Source organism: Phalacrocorax carbo, chromosome 28 (assembly GCF_963921805.1).
Source record: "Phalacrocorax carbo chromosome 28, bPhaCar2.1, whole genome shotgun sequence".
In the NCBI taxonomy this organism is placed as follows: domain Eukaryota; kingdom Metazoa; phylum Chordata; class Aves; order Suliformes; family Phalacrocoracidae; genus Phalacrocorax; species Phalacrocorax carbo.
Window position 1 is genome coordinate 3,366,898 of NC_087540.1, and position 22,571 is coordinate 3,389,468.

The window sequence follows — 22,571 nt, forward strand, 5'->3', positions numbered from 1 at the left end:
GTCAATACAGTCAGGTGAGTCCGTGGTAAAGCTCACCTTGCAATAACATAGACCCAGACAGGCACACATACGAAAAGCAGAATCTCTACTATGGACGTGGATCCCATAAGCATGGTGAGACCCAGTGGTTTCCTCCCAGAATCACGAGAAACCCTCTACTCACAGCTTACCCTTTTCAGTACCCAGATTAACAGACGTTAGGAAAAAAGGAAATATTTTCATTCAAGCGAGACCCACACTTTGCTTTTCTCTTCCTGCTCTAAGCACCTTTTTGCATTTAACATTTGGCTTTGACAAGGAATAGAGGCAAGTTGCACTTCAGTAATTGTACACACTTGTATTCGGGGGCATTTCCGACTGAGGTTTCAGGACGGGACTCAGACTGGAGCGCTCACTGTAGCTGGAATGAGAGACCTCAGTAACCCAGAACACACTGAGAAGAGACCCGAGGGCCACCCTCACTAGCAAGTTTGTGATCTCTGGAAAATCATGACCTAAAATTGCTAGTAGAGTGAGAGGAACTCTGGGATGTCCTTCTGTACCGCACGAAGACAGGCTGCAGCCTGCCCTCACATGGCCAAGTGGTCGGGCACCTTTTCCAATTTAAAATGCTCAGTTGTATAGAAAACAGGTGCGAAAAAATACAGGCTTCAGTAGTATTGGTTAGTAGCAAACGATTTCCTACCAAATCAATGACTTCCCTGGACAACATGAGATTGTTTAGACACTGAGCACTCACTGTACCCGCCCAGCATGGACTATTAGCAGCATTTGCACGGGTGAGCAGTGCATACTCCATTCCCGAAACCGGTCCCTTCGCAAGGAAAGCAACGGGTCTTTGCAGCAAGATGGTTTAAGCATCGCCCATTTCTCAGAAGAAGCTGCTAAAAACGGGCTTTTACATCAGACCCAGGTGGCTGTGACGCCATGTCAGTTAGAAAGCTTTCTGGCTTTACAAGCTCTGAACAGCACTGCTTGTGGCAGTTTTCAAAGAGTGGCAGCAGTTCAGCTGCCCTACGTTAAAAACACAAAACTGGACTCTCAAAGCCTGGTGCCAAATACGTTAGGCAAGACAGCGAGCAGCTATGTACAGGATGAAGTCTTGATTGTAAGGAAGATCTGTCAGCTGGATAAGGATTTTGCTGTGGGAGCGCAGTGAAAGTTGGAAAAGACCCCAGCCAAAAGGCTGCAGCGGGAGGTCCCATTAACGCACTGCTCCTCTGACACCAGTGATGTGGTTCCAGCGTTACAACTGGCAATGCTAAAGCACAGCAGGAAACGGCAGAGCCTGGCAATGACACGGATGGGAAAGCTACAGATCTAGAGGGGCGGAAAAGAGAATCAGACCCACGAAACAGCTTCGGGAAGACGCATCAGGAGCTGGCAAAAGAAGAAAAGGTGAATTTGTGAGCACTTGTCTGTTCAAGAAGTTGGAAGACACCTGAAAGACTCCGGTAAGACACCTGCTGCCATCATCGCCTGGCCTTGGCGCAGCATATAGAAGCGGCTTTTGCAGTTTCCTTCAGCCTTAGAAAACGGAGGAGAATCTTTGCTTGCAATAATGGGAACAAAGGTGGCTTCAGCAAAAATAAATTCCTCACCAAAGAATTTTTAGACAAATGGCATTGTTACTTTCTGAAATGACCTTACATTTATGTTCTTTGAAATAGAAAATGCTGAAATGCTAAAAAGAAAAAAAAATATGCAGCTCCACCTGACTTGAAGAACAATTTTATTGTTGATTTTTTATAACATCAGAGCACAAATGTTAAAATATAACCCAGCTCCAGGAACGTGGCTTCAGATTAGATACGCATGATTTTTATGCTGTGTCTGCTGTAAAGCACTGATTACTTTATGAGCAAATTAAGCTTTGCAGGGACGGGACACTCTTGCTCCGGGGCAAGCCTGTGGAATGTATCCTTCTTATGGAGTTATTTAGGAACAGCTTCTCCACCAACAAGCAGTGGCAAGGCAAAGCGCACCAAACAGGGTGACCTCGGCCTTGAAGCCTACAGTCAACAGTGATTACACGGGACCTTATGAAAGGGGAAGGAGTGGAGAAAATGAGATGTATATCATGTTTCAGAGAGATTCGCTTGGTTGCCTCAGAACAAGAAGAAAGCGGAGCTTCTGTGGCTCACCCTAATGGGAGTCTAAATTTAGAGAGTGGACAAAGTTCCAGCTGAACCAATGCACCTGTACAAAAGGGAAGTGGAGGGTAGGGGGCAGAGAGAAAAAGACGGGGAAAAAGAAGAAAGAAAACAGCTCCAACCAACAATTAGACCCAGATATCAGAGGAACAGTCTCCACCAGGGTAACGGATCTCATGAGCTAGGACAGGCCCACCAGGTTCCTTCCCAAAATCCACTAGGAAGTTTTTATTCACTTTCAATCCACCTTTTTCAGTATCCACATCAATCTGCAGCATAACAGAGCCTTCCCTGAAAAGGGACAAGAAAACAGATATCGGGAAAAGGATTCGTATTTGTTGCTCTTCCATATTTGGGCAGGATTTGTCTTCGTTTAATATAAAATGAAAAGAACTCCCCATTTATACTGGGGCTTAGCAGGTCTCAAAAGTGAGTTACATCACCTCAGTGAAACTTGCAACCTCAAATTAGCTGTTGTTACTTATGAAGGACTAGGCAAGCTGCACTATGCCCTCCTGTGGCCATCTGGAAGAACATCTTCTCCTTTCCTTGATTCCAAAAAATAGAAAGTCATGCTGATACACCCAAGGGCAGACTGGAAGTACCTCGGGTTCCAGCAGGCTAGCTCACGTTCACTGGTTTCTTCCCTTTCTCATCTACTACCAAACAGGTCATGATTTCAACAAATAATGTGTGCAGACCCCAACGTGTGCGTGCCTGTTGAGCAGGGACGGGCTGCGGCTAGTGGGTGAAACACCTAGGCTGGTAGGCTGCGTGTAAGTTACGGGATTCAGCCTCCCTGCGGGGGAACTTTGTATAGCAGCTGGCATATGCATATCACTGTTTAAGAAAGAAATCTTGAACATGGGCTTGTACAGTCATCCTTGTTTACCAAAGCTTTCTTACTTGACAAGATCTGGGTAGAACTGCTTGTCCCATCCACTGTAGAGGGAGCTGGTGACATACAATCTCTTCCCATCCAAGCTAAGCTGAATCATCTGAGGTCCACCTGGCACCTTCTTCCCCTAAAATTACAATAGAGAACAAGGCGCTCAAGGCAAGCTGCCACGGAGGTTGAACAAAAGAAATGCAACAGCAAGAAGAAACAAAACAGCACGGCGTTCTGCTGCTCGGAGATCCGTCCAGCACTCTGGAACCCTTGACACAAGAGCACCAACTCCCCTGTTTTGGAGAGAGAACGGTTTTTATTGAGAGTCTTATTCCTTATTAACAGGGAGCCTCGAAGCCAATCCAGATGAGTTCTACTGAATTCATAGAACTAGTAAAGTAAGAAAGTAGGGCTGAGGTGTTCAGGTTGCTGGATGTGGACAGGAGCGTCAGAAATCAAGAGATGAGTCACATAACACAGCTGCAAATAAGAGCATGTCTATGCTGCCGCTAGGGCACAATCTGCACTATGAAGTAAAGGAGCATGTGGAACTTCCTGAAGCTGCCTTTGGTGGCCAACAGACCTTAGCCATGACCATATTCAGTTCCTGCACATCCCATGAGACCTTCCATAGGTAGCTGCCTTGACAGTGATCACATTAATGCACATTGATAATGACCAGAGACAATTAATGCTCTTTCACTCTTCTATCATGACACCAGGTGCCATCGAACTCTTTACACACACCCCACCACCCCTGCGGAATGAGCTGGGTTAGCGCTTCGACCACCGGTTGTTGAAAGATGATCAGAAGCGACGACGGCAGTGTGATGAACGCACGCTGCATTAGCGTTAAATTAGCTAGCTAACAGCAGGGAAGATGTAATTACACAGGCTTCAGTGCAGTTGAACAGCTTGTCCAGTTCCACCAGGGACCCAGAACACTTACCAGGATTTACCAGCTCCAGTCCAGGCTGAAATGTGATACCCGCCCAGGCTGTAGGTGATAAAAACTAGCTCAGATGTGGCTTTATACATTGTACATTGGACTGAGGTGTAGAGATATTTCAGAATGGATTACAACTAGCTGAGCACTGACAACGTGCGTGTTCGGAAAACTTACTTTGATCACAAATGGCTCTGGCTGACACTGCAACTCCTTGTCTTCCACGACAGTTACAGGCCCACCTTTTGTGATGCTGCCCCCCAGAAACACCTGCAACCAAGGAAAATGTGTGAGAATAGGTGCTGGCTTCCAAGGGAACGTGAAAGCAATATAGCGACAATTCCCAAGCAACAGTAAACTGTCATTTTCTCCTTTTAAAAAAGAAGGAAACAGGAAGACTGTACTGCACTTGTACACAACAGCTCTTCTGACGCTGCCTCACCTGTCCCACCAGCTTGGGCTTGCGGGTGTCGGAGATGTCGTACTGGCGGATGTCTCCGTGCAGCCAGTTGCTGAAGTACAAGAACCTGTCGTCCAGCGAGATGAGGATATCAGTAATAAGACCTTCAATAAAATATTCAGTAGCAAAGTCAGGAAACGGACAGGACCAGCGACAAACAAGACCACAAGCCTATTATCTTTCAAAATTCTAGTCACGGTAGCCTCAGAAAAATATGTTAAGATAGGGGTTGAACAAACACGATCATCCTTGGAAGCCCAGTGCCTGTTCAGGGGCGATTCAGGCTCTACCAGCATTCCCTGGACCATCCCTGAATACTCTGAGCTCATGCTGAAAGACCAAAACTCCAAGTATTTTTCTAGAGAAACTGAGCTCAAGCATTGAGCAGCGTGGGAGCAGAGGTCCCACAATCTCCTGCTTGGTGGCTCACAAGCAAGGCTAATTTGGCTACATCACAAGCGTTACACAGAGAACCCAAACAGAAATCTAGTATTTTACAAAGGCAGTGTGTGTCATTTAAGGAGAAGGCTTTGCAAAAAGCTACACTGTACCAGGGCACTGCAGAGGACAACGCCCCGTTCCTTTTCCAAACACGCTCACACTAACCGGGCATGTCAGGGAGAAGCCATCCTTGCACCTTCTTTCTGGGTACTTCGATCACCTTCTCTGCTGCCCAGTCTCCTTTCTGCAGAAGGCACGGGACAGAACACAGCGTTATTATGGCCCTCATGTCAGCCAAGAGGGCTCTGCTATGCGTGACAGAGGGAAGAGAAGCAAATAGTGCTATCTATTTAACAGGGCCTGTACAGAGGTGATACGCACGCTGCAAATAAGTGTTACCAAGGGGTGAGGATGGTAACTATGCTGCCAGTGAGAATGTTAATGATTACACTGCGCAACAACATCTCAGACAGATCGCTGTAACAGTAGCAGATCTAAAGACCGCTAATCTCCTACTGTTGGGTGTCCTATCCATCTCCAGCTCGCCCTCTGAAACAGCAATAGCTCTACTCCCCTGACTATGACCCTGTGACTTTCCCTCCCTCCTCTACCTTCCCATCTTCCCTTTGCTTCCAGATACCGGCTGAGCAGCGGGCAGCACGCACTGACACTGGTGACGAGTTTCACAGGTTCTGGTTAGCTGTCCAATCGATCCATGATGACCAGCTTGCAGGCCAGAGAGCAAGCTGTTGAGGTAACGCTGCAGCTATTTCCTCAGCGCAAGCGTTCATCAGATTGCCTCATGTTCGAATGGTCACTAACGTTCCTATCATTGGCAAGACCTTTCCCTCTTTGAGACTTTCACAATTCATTAGCTGTGATTCAAACGATCAACAAGTTATTGTGGAGGGTAGGAGAGTTGGAAGTGGGGCAGACAGACCAGCGCTACAACCTCTTAAGCTTTGCTTCCTTTCAGGATTGGGCTGCTGAAGATTTGCATGCTGGACATCAGCTGTAAGGCTTAGAGATACTCAAAATGCCTACCATCAGCAGCTGCTCAAAGATGAAGGACTACACGGTAGCTCCAGAAAGCCGTGGCATTGCCTTGTATGCATGCACGTTTGCTCTCTGACACAATGTTATAGCTTGCCTAGAATTAGACTGGAATTCGGAGCCCTGGATTTTTAAAATCAGAATTCTATGATTTCGTAAGTGATTGGTGGATTTTTGAAACAACCAGGATTGAGCTGCTATGTTTGCCAGGGCTTTCATTACTCACCTCTGTCTTGTAGAACCGATGCACTGTGCTACTCAGAGCACACCCAACAAACCCTTCTGCAGCATCTGGATTGTGGAGGAATCGAATTTCCAGAGGTATGGAGCCCTTCCCTAAGTCAATCGCCTGAACATAGGTGTGAGTGCTCCAGTCCCACACGTTAATGCGGCAGCCATAATGCCCTATTGGATCAGGCCAGACAAAAATAAACACAGAAGCTATTAGTTTAACAAAGAATCACTTTTGCTTTTGAGAGTTTAGACAAGTGCTCCCTCACCTCTCTCTACATCATCTGGGTTAAACCCATTTGCCAAGACTTTTGGGGCTCCCCATTCGGTGCTCATCAGGACGTTGTGTCGCGGCTGGTACCAGAAGTCGTAACCCAGGGGGGGTACCTTTCCCCCATTCTCCCAATTTCCTTTCACTTCAAAGGTCTCTCCGTCCAGCAGAATAAAGCCACCTGATATAAAACCCGAAGAGATTCGTTTGAAGACGTTCTCACAGATTCACAGTTTTAAATAAGATAAATAATATATTGATATTTAAATGTCTATTTTCTAAACACGCTGTAAACTGCAACTCTATGCTTAAGGAAAACATTGTGATTCCGTTGGTATCGTTTTTGTGGATTAAAGCAAACGAAAGCTGGATTTTTAAAGAACTTCATCACATTGTAATGCATTTTTTAAGCTCCGGTTGGCTCCATTTCTACTCAAAATGTCCCAATAAATCAGTTAGCCTCCTAGAGTACACTTCAATTAAGAGATGTCTTAGAGAAGATCCTGGAGGAGTCACCCGTTTTTCTTTGCTTGCTGCCAATATCCTTGAATTACGTACAAAACACGCATCTATTCAAGGACACGTTTGCTCACGATCCAGAAGAGAAAAACCCTGTGAAAAGGAGCAGGGTTCACCACTCACCACCTGAAGTACACTCCTAATAGCCAGCATTTCTCTTTAGATGTCAGGTGGTTTACATCTGCATGGGTAACAATATTTATACGCAAGAATCCCTCAAAAGTTTTAAATGGGAAATGCAGGCTAGAATAGCTTGAAAGGCTTCATTTTCATTAGACAAGAAGACAAAGAGGATTTAGGTTGGCAACAGAATCTTTCAAGCTCAGGTCACAAACACTGGGCTGATACAGGCTATGTTTAAAATCAATTCTTCCGTGCTCTACGCTGAAGGGGCCCAAGTGAAACGTTCACGGGTTTCTTGCTCATATTATAACCACCAGAGCTGGTCTTCTTTAGCAATATATATTTGGAAGACTGAGACACAGAAGCTGAACTCATCAACAGTCCCACAGGGTTCCTCCCCACCAGGTCCGAACTGCTGTGGCAGAGCAATGTCCGTACAGCTCACGCGGTCACGGAAGCGTTAATTCGATAGCTGGGTAAACAACCGCCGGAATGGTTATGTGCACAAAGGCACGGCAAGCTCTTCACCATGCTTCTAGCTTTGCAGCCTGTACTTCGGGAGCGTGACACTTCCACACCACACATACTTTTCTAGAGTAATGAAGGGGATTAATACCTTTTCCGTTGCCAGAAGGGTCTCCCAGGCAGCTGATTAAGATGTCGCCACTGCCCAGACAGTGAGAGGTGTGAGGATTAGCCACGTTACCCTTCCAGAACAACTCCACTGGCTCAACAATCTGAAATGAGTGTACACATAGTCATAGTCACCTTCCCTGAGATTGCTACGGAATACCAGTTCCACCTCTAAGAGTCCAAGTTTCAAAGAGCGAGGAAGGAGTGGGAATGGCGCACGTCGCGAGGGGGATTGTTTCTTTTGTTTCTGAGTACGTGCCGCCTCCCGCTTCCTGCCCAGCCCAGTATTACAGTACCATCCATGACATCCACCGTTCTTCCCAAAAATACAAACAGCAAGAGTCGAATGGTTAGAATCAGTCTGATTCCTGCATCGGCAAGACACTGACATCTGCGTTTGTTTTAATTGGTATCAGCGGCAGAAACACCGCTTGTGCGCGTTCAGACGCCAGCTCGCCCTGGAATACCCGCAGTGCGGGGCGCCCGGGGGGGAATCTTTGAGGCTTGCCAGAGACTCAGTTTGAAACAAAATTCACCGTACAAGAAGAGACCTTTGGGAGTTCTATTCCACTTCATTAATAGTTAAAGGCTGGCAAGGTTCTAAAGAACTCAAAACTGAAAGACTATGAATATGAGTATTTGCAGGCAGGTGGGGTGGGACAAAAGACCACTTAAAAGTTTCCTGGCATCCCACGTTATGACCTGTTGTCAAAATATGGTTTGATCACAGAATTTGTCTCTGCCAAACCTGGAACCTTGTACTGAAGTTTCACACATTGCGCAGGAGTCATCGGACCAAGGATAGACACTGACAGCGTATATATTTACATCTAAGCTAATCCTCTGCTTACTTTATAGTCAGTGAAAAGAAACAAACACTCTTAAAACACAATTCCTTTCCCCTAAAACAGTTTTCTAAACTAGGTTAGACAAATCTGACTCCAGCAGTGCCTGGTTTTTTTTCACTGTCTGTAAAGAGAATCTAAACAGTTAGACACGAAAAAGTGTGAGTCTATATCTGAACCTTTATCTATGCCAGCATCTGTATCCTTGCCAAATGAATTCTATTGCAGTGGAAGTTTTATTTTCTGAAAATTTCGATTGTTTCCATGAAACAGAGATTTAAAAACAATGTTCATTTCCCCATATTAAAACATTTTCTTCATTTTTGCTTTTTAAAAAATCTACATATCACATGTTTAGGAACGAAGAATTACAAATCAAGGAGGAGGTGTCCTTTTCAGAAGAGATCTGATTTTGCTCAGTGAAAATCCAACCAAATGTGAACTCATCTCTGAAAAACATACAATCTACATATGCTCAGCTCAATGTGTCAGGTAGGAGTTTGCCTCGTGATCTTGCAGTCAAAACCAATAACACAGCATGCAGCTACTTCGACTGAAATTCATATTGCAGAGGCAGCAGGTTGAATTCTGGAACTTCCTAATTTGTGAGTGTTTGACACCACATGTACTTGTATTTCTTTAGATTTTTGTGTGTAGTTTATCAATAAGTTATAGGAGTTTCAAAACTCCCACAAGTTCCTAATATTTGACAAAAGCTTCCATAACCATTCTGACTCTCCGAACATGAAGTTGGAATCCATCAAAACACTGTCTCTTGGACAAAATATAAGAGATAAAAACCCAGCTTAAAGTCTTCTAAATATACCTTATGGATTCTAGGAGCTTGAAAGTCTGTTCCCACGTCCACCACATAAATGCGAGAAGAGATCAGACTTGGTAGAATCAGACGATTTCTTCTCTTTGTGGCATCCCCAAAGCAGCTGCTGCAGGCATTCCACCCTGAATGATGGAGCTCATCCTTAAGATTCGGCATGGGCAGGCGATGGATCACCTACAAAGTCAGAGACAGACTTAAGATTCAGCCCGGTGTAGTTTTTCCCCTAGGCAAAGAAATAGGTCTTTATGTCAAAGCATGAATTAATAAAGAGCAGAAGGAAACTGCTATTTGTTATTCAGGAAGCAGATTCAGCCTGAGATATGCAGAGCTGAAGCTGTAAAGTGGGAGAAGAAAGTTGGACATCGTGATTGCATTGCATTTGTTAAACGTTGTATGCTATTAAATCAATCCAAATCTTTAAAAGACTATCTAGTCAAGGAGACAAGCAGTAATGATATGGACAAGACCAACAGAAAAAACCGTCACTTGCCCACATGCTCAAGTCTCTGACTTTACAAGATTTACCTGATTACAGCTGGGGCTGACTGTAGCAAACTGACACGTTCATTTGCACACTTGCTTCTGATTTTTACTCACAGTGCAAAGATTACAGCTAAGTTTTGCCAAAGTTTTAGGTTGGCTTCCTCCCTCTTCCACAATACAGACCTAAGCAGTAGCTATGTATATATTAAAAATAAAAGAGCGAATTACAAAAATCTCTGTTGTCGAACCAGGTTTGCTGCTCCTTAAATACATTGAGATCAGAGTCCAAAGTACCTTCAGTAACTGGAGCCATACGAGCACTGCATGTTTACATGCAGCTTAGCGTACACTCTTTGCAGTAACAAACTGAGCAGCTTAAGAAGTCTTACCAATATTTTGGATCCGGTATACTGGGGGCTGCCTACCCACAGCTTTCCATTTATGAAGAAAACGGGTTAGATTTATGATACCTGATGTGCAGACTTTCCCAGGGTATCAGACATCCTACCCATAAACTGTCTACACTACTGACACACCCCGAGGAAATACCACCTTCTAGACCTTAGCACTCACGCACAGCATAAATCGGAAAGAGCCTTACAAAAAGAACTATTAAAATACTAAGCACAGAAATGTGCCGAAAGCATCTTGAGAGTAACAAGATAAATGTTAGCTTCGAGTAACCTAGTAAGAAAAACAGCAGAGGGTTTGATTGGTTCTCAGCACAAATGTCTCCCTGAAAACGATTTTGCAAACCCAAACATTCACCGCCCTAGAAAACGACCGGAGCCATTCTACAGGCAGGTACCTGACAGTAGCGGGGAGATTTGGGGTTGACATCCACAGTGGCCAGGTAGTCAGGCTTCTCTATCCCAGTGTTTCTGTAGATACAAGGCAGGTACACAACCTCCTCCCGGGGACCTTTTGAGGCAGAAGTCTTGTGTAATGCATCAAAATAAACCATTTTTACAAAAAAGCTGTGGTTAACTTTAGGAGAATCTTCTCGGGCTTTAATCTCTCTGTCTGTAAATTGTGATTATCCCCAGGAAGCTGAACCCCAGGATTTCCATTTTATGGAGAAACACGAGAGTACACAGGTTGAGCAGCGAGAAATCGCCAGGAGAAAGTGCTTGTTCTGCTGTGGGGCCTTTCTACTCCCTTGGCCTCCTGAGGTTAGGAGCCCCAGGACCCAACTATTTTCCTGAAAAAGGGCAGTAGTGGAGACCACCCTCCCACCTGCAAGGCCGTGTCGAGCCTCTCCTTCCCCCAGTCACGCCCGTGACGGCTCCCTGCTGCCAGGGCCCACATTTCAGTCTACCTGTGCCAAAAGCCTACTTATCACAATCTTTAAAATTGAGGCTTTAAAAATATATCGAAGAATTCCAGGTGAAGTTCTGACACTACTAAAAGCTACAGCAAAAGGTCTCAAGGGCTTTAGTGAGGTTCAGGCTCTGCTGGGAAGGACAGAACATAACTTTTGTACAGCTACAAGTGCGTGAGAAGCTTGTCATTAAATACTGTCACACAGTGCTTTCTCCTGTTTTCCCCATCTTCTGTCCCAGACAGTCCCAGTCACTTGTTTTTATGAGAGAGTCTGGCTATAAAGATCTCCATCCAAAACGACCAATGAAACAGTTTAGCTCTTTTTTGGGATAAACACTTGTCCCCAGCATTCTTAATGCAAAGCTCTACTTTGCAGCATAGAAAACCAGGAGAGTTCGTTGAGCGTTCGCATCCTACAGCCATCCATACATCTAAACCCAGACCCACTTTGCTTTGGTGCTAAGATTTAGATAACTCATGTAACAGAGCTTGCATGCTTTGCCCAGAGCTGGGTGCAAAACGAAATAAAATCTCTGCTGATATCTAAAGTCTCCTTGGCCTTGCTAATTAATGGGCCACTCTGGAAGGCATCTGCCTAGTCTTCACCTAATCTGAAAGCAATTCCTTTACTGAGGGCGTGGATTTAGAAAAGTCGTTACAGTACTTGCCTTTCATGGCATCCAGAGGACTTGCATACCCTGGACCGCATGCTCCGCATTTTGCTGTTGGAGAAAAAAAATAGGTTATTTTAACCTCCAAATTCTTCTAAAGCATATCTCTAAGAGGACACTGGCTTTGCATTCAGAGACTGACAATTCTTAGATCTGATTTTCACGTCACCAAACACCTGTAAGTCTCGCTGATTCCAGTCAGTGCTGAGGTTACTTGAGTTTCCGAAAATACGCACAGAATGACACTCCACGGTCAAAAATAATGGGAAATTCGGGTCTTCATTTCAACGAGTTCAGTCTCACAATTTTAAAGCACCTTCATATATGACAAGGGTCTGGGATTTAAGAAAATTGTGTTAAATGTTTTACAAAGAGCTGCTGAATCACTGCCAGATGAGTAAGTAGACAGATTGGCCAACTTGAACAACCCATTTTATTGCTACTGGAAAGCCTCCAGTCTTTCTCTGCATATAAACGCTGAAGAAGCGGTTATTTTCAAGGATTTACAGCCAGGATAAGAGGTGATACTGCAGGTGACCAGAAAGGACAAAAGGAAGGGGAATTTTGACCCATTCCACCTTCTCTCTGTTAAAAACTCAGCTCCCCACCTCTGCTCTCACGCCGCTGTTAGAGCTGCCAGAATCCCTCCTTGAACCGGCATTCCTCATTCTCCACTTCCAGCACGGCAACTACATGGCGAATCAGACAACTTAGAGGGGAGCCTGTAGGTTTAGGAAGCCAGAAAGGGAATCGAAATGTCCTCCGGGGAAGAGACCCCCACAAAAGCAGAAGGACCACGTCTGGTTCGAGGCTGGGCTCGGCGTTAGGAGGAACGTGTCATTGCATAACGGCAGAAGAGTGAGAAGCAATGCTCCTCTGCACCGAGAGTCAAAACCAACCGACGCGGCTGGGTGTGCCTAAGCACAAACCCCCAGAATTTCAATGGAGAATGGGATCTGCAGCGGTTGTTACCTACAGCTTCTCGATCTGGAAAGCCAGGGGCTCGCTTCCAGAAGGACAGGGCTCCTGCACTGGGACTTCCCAGAATTAAGAGCTTGATCCTCAGCAAGCGTCAGGCACTGCTCACGACTAACATGTGACACCTCACAAGCATTTCAGCTTTGTTCTAGAAAGTTTCTCAGCTGCCTTTGTATCAGTTTGGATCTCAACCAACGTCTAAGTAAAAGTCATATTAAAACAGCCTCGTACACAGAGGTTTCTACTCCAACACAGTTAACAGAACACATACGCTCAGGATTGCACCAGTGAATTATTGGCTAGAATTAAGAAAATATTACCCTGAAATATTGCTTTAAGGGGCAGTTACAACACGTTGCAAGTTTCTAGGCTTAACTGACGCACATAAATCTCTACTTTTCTGGAGCTTCTGCTCCATTCCTAAATGGAACTAGTGCATAATCAGCTGTTTAAACACAAAAATATAGAAGCGCTGGGCAGCAGGATGCCAACATAGTTTTTCAATATGACACAAAGCGAAATACGAGTTGACAGAAGCGAAAACACGGTATAGTTGCCTCCCTCCGTACCTCAATGTCTGTAATAAGAATACGCAAACCACCTGATTACTTGCCACTCTCTGATATTTAAAAAGAGAAGTTTACAGCAATGGGTTTTTTCAGAGTGCCACAGACCTAAGATTTCAAATCCAGAGGCAGTGACAGCTCCAGTGTCCATTTAATTATGGAGCCTTTCTTGGAAGGCAAAATGCGTCAAGCAATCCACTCACTGCGTGTGGAGGCTCGTAGCTTTAACAACTGGATCTTCTCAAAAAGAATAATTCAGTACTTTCGGTTTAATTTCACAATCTTTGTGAAATATTTTTATCTGGAAACACAAAATACAAAGTTTGCTTTGTTCCATTTATGTCTAAGCCATAATTTAAACTTTATTGCAATTTTCTCAATCACCTAAATTAGCAGGGACTCGGTATGCGTTAGACCACAGCTTAATTAGCATTGCAAATAGAGTTTTCTGCAGATTACTTTGAGAAGGATTATTCGTGCCAAATTGTTTTCCAGAGAAAACATACAGCAAGATGATGAATGTTTTCCCCTCCTTCTTCTCACACACATTTTCTTCTCCTTTCCCTCTGATCTTGTTCAAACACTCTTTTGTTCTGAACCATTGTACCTAACGGCCTGAAGATACCCACGGCTGACGCAAGCCTTTCCGTGTTTCACGATGCCAAGCTCATTTGTGAACACAAAACAAGGTTTTTGTCACGAAACTGTGATTTGTACCATCTTGTAGCAACATGTGAACAACAATATTTACACTGCTACGTTAATAATCCATGGCTAAACATGTTAATACTCCTTGTAACGTTCCAGATCCCCCATTAATCTGGCAGCTGACCAAGCGTTTTGAATAGGAGGAAGTTGGACGCTGTATCGCGCACATGTGGTCGGCAAACTCCACCGAGGACAAAAGCTCTGAGATCTGCCTCCTGCAGTGTGTGTTACACCTGTACAGGCAAATTCTCTTACGGTTAGCTTCCGACCCACTAAGTCAACCTTCTTTGTCTTTCTAAATCAAAGAACATTCCTCTCCCGCCAATGGCTCACATGTGAATTTGTCAGGAAGAACGTACACGTTTAGCTTCAACTGCTTCATCGTACAAGTCTCCCTTTTCTCACAAATGAAGCTACGATAAGCCCAATGCCGCCTTACTCCCATGCAGTTATTTGTATATATACGCCAAGAGCTGATAAAAACACCACTGTTCCTTTTGTTACCGTTGTCTACAGCGATTCTCTCCTGTGGAGAGCAAAGGGAATTGAGGAATCCAGTCTAGGTTCCTTCCACTCTGTATTTTTTCATGTCTTTCCATCTGCTCCATTCCTCTTTTCGGAGAACAGGAGGGGCACTAAACCAAAGGCAACTGTCCACTCCCTTGTGAGCCACCGACGACGATCCACAGGCAGCTCTGGAAAACCCCACACAAACCAACAAGGTTTGGGGATATTTTGCTACACTTACAGCAGCTGAAAATATGTAAGCGATCATTTCCCCCACAAAGCGTTAACGAGGGGCCCCTGCAGCCTCCCATCTACTCGGAATGTTTTAGACAAAAAGGAGGCAGTTCTCAATGTCATAAATGTTAAAAAAGCTTCTCGTGGTGGTGGCAACGGCACCGCACTCCTTTGGGTGGCAGTGACGAATCAGACGTTTCACTTCCCTCGGTTTTGGGGGCCCCAAGTTGGACCATGGCACCAGGCAGAATCGCGTCCTGGCAAGGTCAAAGGGTGACGGCCGGATCTGTCCGTCCAGCGGTCACAGCACAGAGGAACGGTCCAGATGCCTCTGGCTTCATTTGTCCCCGTTCCTGTGCCGCTCGGTGCTGCTCTGCTCCTCCGAGCGAGGCGCTCCCTTTGTCAGGCAGGTGATAAAGATGCCTCTCCGCCTCTTCAAGGGCTGTGAAGTCTTCAGAAATGCTGAGCTCCCCAGGGCAAGGAAGTATTGGGAAACACAGGTCATCCCAAAGGACAACAAATACCATAAAACATTATAAAAGCAAGGTCTAGGAGATTGTTTTATGAACAAACTTCTGAAAGTAGCTTTTTTTTACAAAAAAAAGGCCGATCCGTTCATCCTTACCTCATCAGTGCGTGTTTGAAGTTTAGATGTGATATGCAAAGCCTCTGCGGAAGCTGCGGCACAAACAAACCACACCTGGAGTCACCAGTAGTTTGGATAATGTGGTTTATAGATTTACAACAATGGGTGATAGCGTTGTAAAAAAATATCTCACCTGATAACGCACAGTTTCATAGTAAATTCAGTAACTATTAGGACAAGAAAGAGGTGTTCTTTGATAGTTTGGGTTTAACAGTGTGAAATAAAGGAAAGGAGCAGGAAAGACTTTGCCTTTTCATATGCTCTATTTTATGGCAGCAGAGTTCTTTGGCTCACTTAAGACAACCTGTGAAGGTGCCCGAGGCTCTTTAGACAGGGAGTTTAGGAGAAACATGGCAATAAATTAGGCACCTCTGCTGAGAGCTGTTGAGTTAGGTGGAATAAATCTGGGCCAAACTGGGATTTTTGCTGGGCCCAAGTAGATAGGAAGTCCTCTGAAGCTAAGGTGTATGCATGGGTAAAACACTGACCTATTAAAAAAATGAAGGGATTGTGCTAAACTTCTGAAATAAACACAGAAATGGGAAAAAAAGACATTAGTATTTCAGCTGTACCATATACATGTGCTGGGTTTGGCTGCGATAGAGTTAATCATCTCCACAGTAGCTAGCATGGGGCTACGGTTTGGATTTGTGCTGGAAACAGTGCCTATAACCCCAGGGTGTTTCCGTTACTGCCGAGCAGGGCTTGCACAGAGCCAAGGCCTTTTCTGCCCCTCACCCCACCTCACGAGCAAGGGGCTGGGGGGGACACAGCCAGGACGGTGACCCCACTGCCCCAGGGTTGTCCCACACCATGCGGCATCATGCTGGGGGAGGAGGAAGGGGGGGTGTTGGGAGTGACGGCGTTTGCCTTCCCCAGGCACCGTTAGGCGTGACGGAGCCCTGCTGTCCTGGGGACGGCTGAGCACCCCCTGCCCGAGGGAAGGAGTGAATTAATTCCTTGTTTTGCTTTGCTTGCATGTGCAGCTTTTGCTTTACCCGTTAAACCGCCTTTATCTCAACCCACAAGCTTTCTCACTTTTCCGGTTCTCTCCTCCATCCCACCGGGGGGAGCGAGCGGCTGTGTGGGGCTGAGCTGCTGGCTGGGGTTAAACCATAATTCGTGACAAGACACAGGCCTTACGGAACAGCAGAGACGGAAGCAGCACATTCTTTCTGGGATACAAGTCTTTCTCCAAGTAACAAATTATGCAAGCAGACCTTAATGATCTCTTAAATTTTTGAAGAGCAGTCCAAGACTTGCTCTTCTACACTGCCAAGAGCGTACTTTTCCAAACCTCGTGACCAATCAATCACCATCACGCTACGTTAAGGTGCAGCACTTAACTTACTCTTCACACGCTGCCTAGCGGCTACTCACAGACTGCCACGACCATTGAGACAAACTGTCAGCGCCACAGGTTACAAACTGAAGCTTGCAGCTTGTTAGAATGCAGAGCAAAACGAATGCAATTGCACTACTAGTACTTACAAAAGCACAAAAAGATAAACAGTTAAAGGCAGATAAACCAGACTAGACACTTTTGCTGAGTCAGAACCATTGTTTTTGTTGCTGTAATAAGGGCTTTTTTTACTAAGGTCTACAATCTTACCCAGTTCTGTGAAATCACCATGCAACAGTGGCCCCCTCACAAATTACACAATAATAAACTCACATGTAAAAATAATTCCATCTGTTTTAGTCCCCTGCTCCCACTTTCTGTCCATGCATTCAGAAATTAAAGTCCATAAAAATTATGTGGTCTATCATGCAAATATAAGTAAAAAGTTAAATTCTGGTCCTCAGTTTCCCGACAATCTTCCTAAGAGCCATTCACGTTCACCATCAACCAGAGCAGCAAGCCCAAATGCTTATTTCAGTTTCTAAATGCGGAGGTACTAAAAGAGACTTTTAACAGTAGCACAAAAGGCATTTACTGATAGCATTAACGCTACTTATTTAAAACCACAGGGAGGTTTCAACAGCTTAAAGAAGTAAACCTTTTAACAGAGAAAACGCTGAACTTCAGCCCCGCGTCTCTCCTTCCCGGTCCACCGCACTAACGAACCCACTGGCCACAGCTCACGAGTTTCACAGTGCAGACCCTAGCCGAAAGCAGCGGATCCCGGCTGGATCCACGGGCCGGATCTCTTACCCATGTCGGTTCGGACGTTCAGCGCTGCTCAGTGCGTGCAGGAGGAAGTACGGCTGCCTGGACTGGAGTTTTGTGAAGCAAAAGCTGCCTGGAGAGGGTCATATATACAAGAGTGAAGGGGCGGGCAGGAGCAGGGAGACAAACTGCCAAGGGGAGGATCCAGCGCGGCTGGGAGCGCGGGAGGACGGGGACAGAAATTCAGCTTCTGCTTCCTGGGAAAGGGTGGCGGAAGCTTTCAAAGCTCTGCTCGAGCCCACGTCCTCTGCTGCACCTGGCTCTGACGCTGCTGTGCTTGCCACCTGCGCCCCTTTATATTCCAGCTATGTTTCCCTGGGTATTTTGTACCCGAGTAACCACCCTCACGCAGAGAGCCTGTGTGCTTTCTAGGAGCAAAGGTGGAAACAGCTGTGCTTTAAAACTCCTGATTTGGGGCAATGTTTCAAGCTCTCCAAGAGGCGACGCATGCCAGAGCAGATCACAGCTCTCAGTTGTGTCTGCTTCGGCAGGCAGCGACGGTTTTAAGGTCTCGTGGCCCTTTAGTCCCTTAAACAAGGCAGCTACAAAAAGACAACTTGCCTGCCGAAAACTTCACAGAATTACTTCTTAAAGAAGATTCTTTCGAGATTGGCAGCTGCCCCAGAGTATTGAAAAATATGGATTTCACTTTTATTCCACCTGGGGTTCTACTAAACTGCCCCTACTAAGAATCAATTATTTCCCACTGATTTTTTAAAGGACAGTACTTTTTCCCAGGCAACATTACCTCTGTCATTTCCAAAATCTTCTCAAGTGAAGGACACTGAATTTTACCACCCTGTCCCAGTTCTCCTCTGCCTCTCACATAAGCCACCAGGAACAGCAGAAAAACTAAGCAGTGCTGGGAACGCTGGATCTGTTTAAGCAATTCCCTCCATTAAGCCAAGAGCGTGTCAGGGAGAGCTGATAAACAACCTATAACTAACCATTTATTTAGATTTATTTAGTGAACTGAGCCTTTTTTGCCCGATCACGAACTAGACGAACGCAGTCTGTGAGCCCGTTTACAGCCGCAGGCTGCTACCTAAATGTTCTGTGCAAACATATGGCTCAAAAATGTTTTTCTCTAAATTTTGTTTTCAATACTCCATGGCTGGAGTCAGGTAGTTGAACTGTGTGATGGGCCATCCAAGTCATGTCCCTCTCATCTCATTTGATGGGCTTACTTCTGCTAACTGGTTCAAAAAGAAGATAATTTTTGGGGGAAAAAAGGGCATTTTTATTATTTTTGCCCATAAATCCTTAGTGTCTGTTGGACTGTTCATCTTTCATGAAGAGTTCCTTTCATAGCTATCACTCTTTCTGGTCTTTTCCTCCTCAAATACAGCCTTGTCTGTCCAGCGGTTCCTCCCCTTCTTAACTTCTCATTCTAAACCACTGCTTTACTACACATAAGCTTGATGCAGCGCTTTTTTAAGTGGCTATTAAAAAATGTGAGTAATTTATTTCATAAACCTGAGAGACTATGTTCTGAGGAGGCACCACGAAACGCTGGCGGAGATCCCCCGCCGGGAATCAGACCTGCCCTTTCAGACCAGCGCGCTCCTGAAGCACCCCACCGACGCTCCAGGGGCTCCAAGGACGAGCAGTAGCTCACAGACATCACTTCAATTACACGATCTCTGACCTGAATTTTAGGCAGAGTGGGTGGGAATCCAGTCGTTCTCAGCAATGACCTACTTCTGCTTCCATCAAAATCACCAGGAGTTCTAGCTCTCGAGGTCAGCAGGAGGACAGGCAGGCCGGCTCCACGCACCCACTTCAGTCCCGTGCAGGCAGCGATACCGCCGGAGAGCAGGGGGCACACACAATACAAACAGCACAAAACTGTGCAAACCGATCAGGCCACAGTTTACTTCTCTTTGAGTTATCTGACCCAACACGGAACGCATTATTGCTCAGGGTGAAAATCGCATTATATGAAACCATTAGCACTCTTGGCTCCCACCTCACGCCGCGGCGGAGGCAGCGGGATCCGCCGCACAGCTCGGGATGTGTCTATCGCCAACACGAAACCAGAGAAAGGCCAAGATGAGCTTGTACACACCCGGAGGCTTTGGAACAGCCTCAGAGGCAGCCTGAAGCAGGGAAGTTGCAGAAGAGACGCCAGAGATTAAAAGAAGCGCGTGCCAAAGGGGGCGGTTGGGAACAGCCTGGTGGAAATGTTACAAACAGCTCGTGAGATAAAACCCATTGAGTGAAATAGGACTGTGATAAACAAACCCACGCTAGAGGCCACAGGCACGTTCATCTAGTCCTTCCCACCCTAACCTACACCGCACCACCTTTCTCCAGTTTCTACACAGCCCTGACTACCGCGACACCCCGTGCTGCCGCTCAGACTCCTGCAGCGCTTCTGGCAAGTGCAGGCCTGACTTCTGCATCATTAATCTCACTGAAGTGCCATCGCTGAGATTCGGAAACACACTTTATCAAAGTAGAATACTTTTATCAACACATCGCCATGCCTTGTCTGGAGAGACGGTTAATAACGTATCGGTATATTTATAGCAGCGCCAAAAGAACGCGTAGGTAGGGCCAAACACACTTGTTTCGAGACTGTACCTTCTAATGGCATCTGAACTCCAAATTATGCTGGAGGAAAATTCTGATTTGGCAAAAAACAACCTGACTAGACGGTTTATGTAGTCTGTTGCTTCACACAGCAGAGATTCCCCGAAAGCCTCGCTCCCCTCTCCTGCCTGCCGCTCACCAAGTGCTGCATGGGACAGAGAACACGGTTTTCTTCTCAAGGCCAGCCTGGAAACACGGGACGACACAGCACCCGACCCAGCCCAACTCTTCACTGCATCCTCATTACGTTTCACGAGCAGGATGGAGTGAGCCTAGGTATTAAGGCCAGGATTTCAAATGCTCTTACTTTTATTCCTCTTTGTGAGATTGGGCCGTTCATGCTGGGCTCACACAGCACAGTGCACGTCCTCATGTTTTGATGTACTGTCTTCCAGATGTTTGGCTCAGGTTCTTCCAAGGTGGATATAACGTGAACAATTTTTATTTTTCAGTCTTTACATTCTACACAGGACCTACCAAGAGTTATGCCCACTCTTTCAATCACAAGGAGAATGGAAAAACAAGCTGAGCGCTCTCTGGCTCAGCTGATGCCCTGTATATTACATACGCATAGTATGTGGAATATTGGGTCCCTCATCTTTTATTCAAAGTCCTTGTATAAAAGCACCGTAAAAAGAACGAGTTATAATTATTAACCATCATAAACTGGATGAGGCATATACCAACAAGTTCATATAAACTGACGTGAAATAGCTACAGCCTGAGTTAGAAATGCTTTCTTTTCTTCACTGCCCTGGACAAGTTTCAAACTGGCCGTCTGTCAACCTTTCTGTCTGCGTTACAACCGATGACTTTTTGAACTCAGTAACATGTTTACAGAATTAAGCAACCAAAAGTTATGTGTTTTGTTTGCATAATTTGTCCTGCAATCACGCAAAGTGTAAAACCTCTTCAGCAGTAGGCTCAGGACCTTTACATTTACATTGCACTCGTATTTTCATTCTAGCGATATAATTAATACAAACAACCTCTCTCCTCCCTCTCCAAACATCTCAATCCTCTCTCCAAAACAAGAATATGAGAACAAAAATCTAAATGTCATTGTCAAAGAGTACAGCAATGAAGAATTCCCTGTTGTGCCTTTGGCTCGGTAGACAGTTTAATACCAAGGTTTTATCCTTTTAATGTTTATGAAAACATTGTGTTGATATGAATGAATCTTTACACAACAGGCAAAATCTTGCAAACCTCGGGCAAAAACGTCATAGAGAATGTTGCTTGAGTAAAGACTATTGCATTTAGATGAGCGACGTTATTTCTTTCTTCTCTTGATTGTGCAGAAAGTATTAAAGCAAAGGAAAAAAAGAAAAGAAATCCAAACAGACGCAGCGCAGAAATAAAGCCCCAAAACAAAAAACCCAGCAAAACAGAGCAATCCACTGGCAACAGATTCAGTCCCCTCTGAGGAGGACGGGAAAGAAAATAGCCCACACGTGACAAGCAAGAGTCAGATCATCCAACGGACAGCTGGAAGAGCCTTCAGACACCACAAAGGTGAGGGCAGGACAAACCCTCGTGAAGAGCTATGATCAGGAAAAAATATTAAGTGGCCATTGTGTTTGCAAAGTCAAGCATTCGTTAATGAAAGCCACAGTTAAGGGTGCCAATATAAATTAAATTCAATCCCTGTTTACGCTGATACAAATTAAATCCAGTTGCCTTCTAAATGTGCATTGTAAATCCCATATTGTGAAATAACTCGCCATTATTTTTTCATAACATACACACCTAATTCAATTCATGAGTAGTTAATACAGCGAAAGCATTAATATTTAGTGCCTAATGCCGAGGTTATCAAAACCCCCAAGGCATTCCAACCAAGCACAAAATGCAATTGTTTTAATCGCAGTATATGAACCTTGCCATACGGATGTTCTACCAACGCTACTGAACCCCCCCCACGTTAGGTGGCATCATTTAGTTTGGCAATTGCTGACTTGAGAGAGAGAACCGTAACTCCATTGACCAAAACCAACTGCTAAATTTCAATACCCACTTTACAAAAAGCACACACGTTTAGCTTATTTATGACAACATACGCAGCTCACTTGTCCCTTCTGCAAACTTGGCTGCAGGTGTTTTATGCTGAGCCCCCACAAATGAAAACTGCCCAACTACTGGCCCAATTTGTAGTTTAAGTGACTCATCCGCATCACCTCTGGGTCAATGGAGACACTAGACTTTGGGTTTGAGAATTAGTAGAGGATAAATTCAGTTGCAGAAGACAAAAATCGTAGCCTACCTTCAAAAGAAGAAACCGGGAAATG

The 22,571-nt window shown here is 45.2% G+C and overlaps 1 protein-coding gene across 2 annotated transcripts; it reads right to left on the minus strand.

The window, feature by feature from the left end:
- Positions 1-1,715: 1,715 nt before the first annotated feature.
- Positions 1,716-22,571, minus strand: LOC104039780 (methanethiol oxidase). 2 transcript variants are annotated; one of them, XM_009515095.2, is made up of 12 exons: positions 22,547-22,571; positions 11,877-11,930; positions 10,694-10,806; positions 9,391-9,576; positions 7,703-7,823; positions 6,443-6,625; positions 6,169-6,347; positions 5,055-5,133; positions 4,431-4,552; positions 4,166-4,258; positions 3,060-3,178; positions 1,716-2,444 (listed from the first exon to the last, which is right to left on the minus strand). In XM_009515095.2, exons 2-12 carry the CDS (start codon positions 11,881-11,883, stop codon positions 2,282-2,284), a joined length of 1,365 nt encoding a protein of 454 aa, XP_009513390.1. In that variant the 5' UTR covers positions 11,884-11,930; positions 22,547-22,571; the 3' UTR covers positions 1,716-2,281. The 2 variants fall into 2 exon arrangements, with proteins under 2 accessions (XP_009513390.1, XP_064330849.1); XM_064474779.1 differs by lacking the exon at positions 22,547-22,571 and adding an exon at positions 17,674-17,865.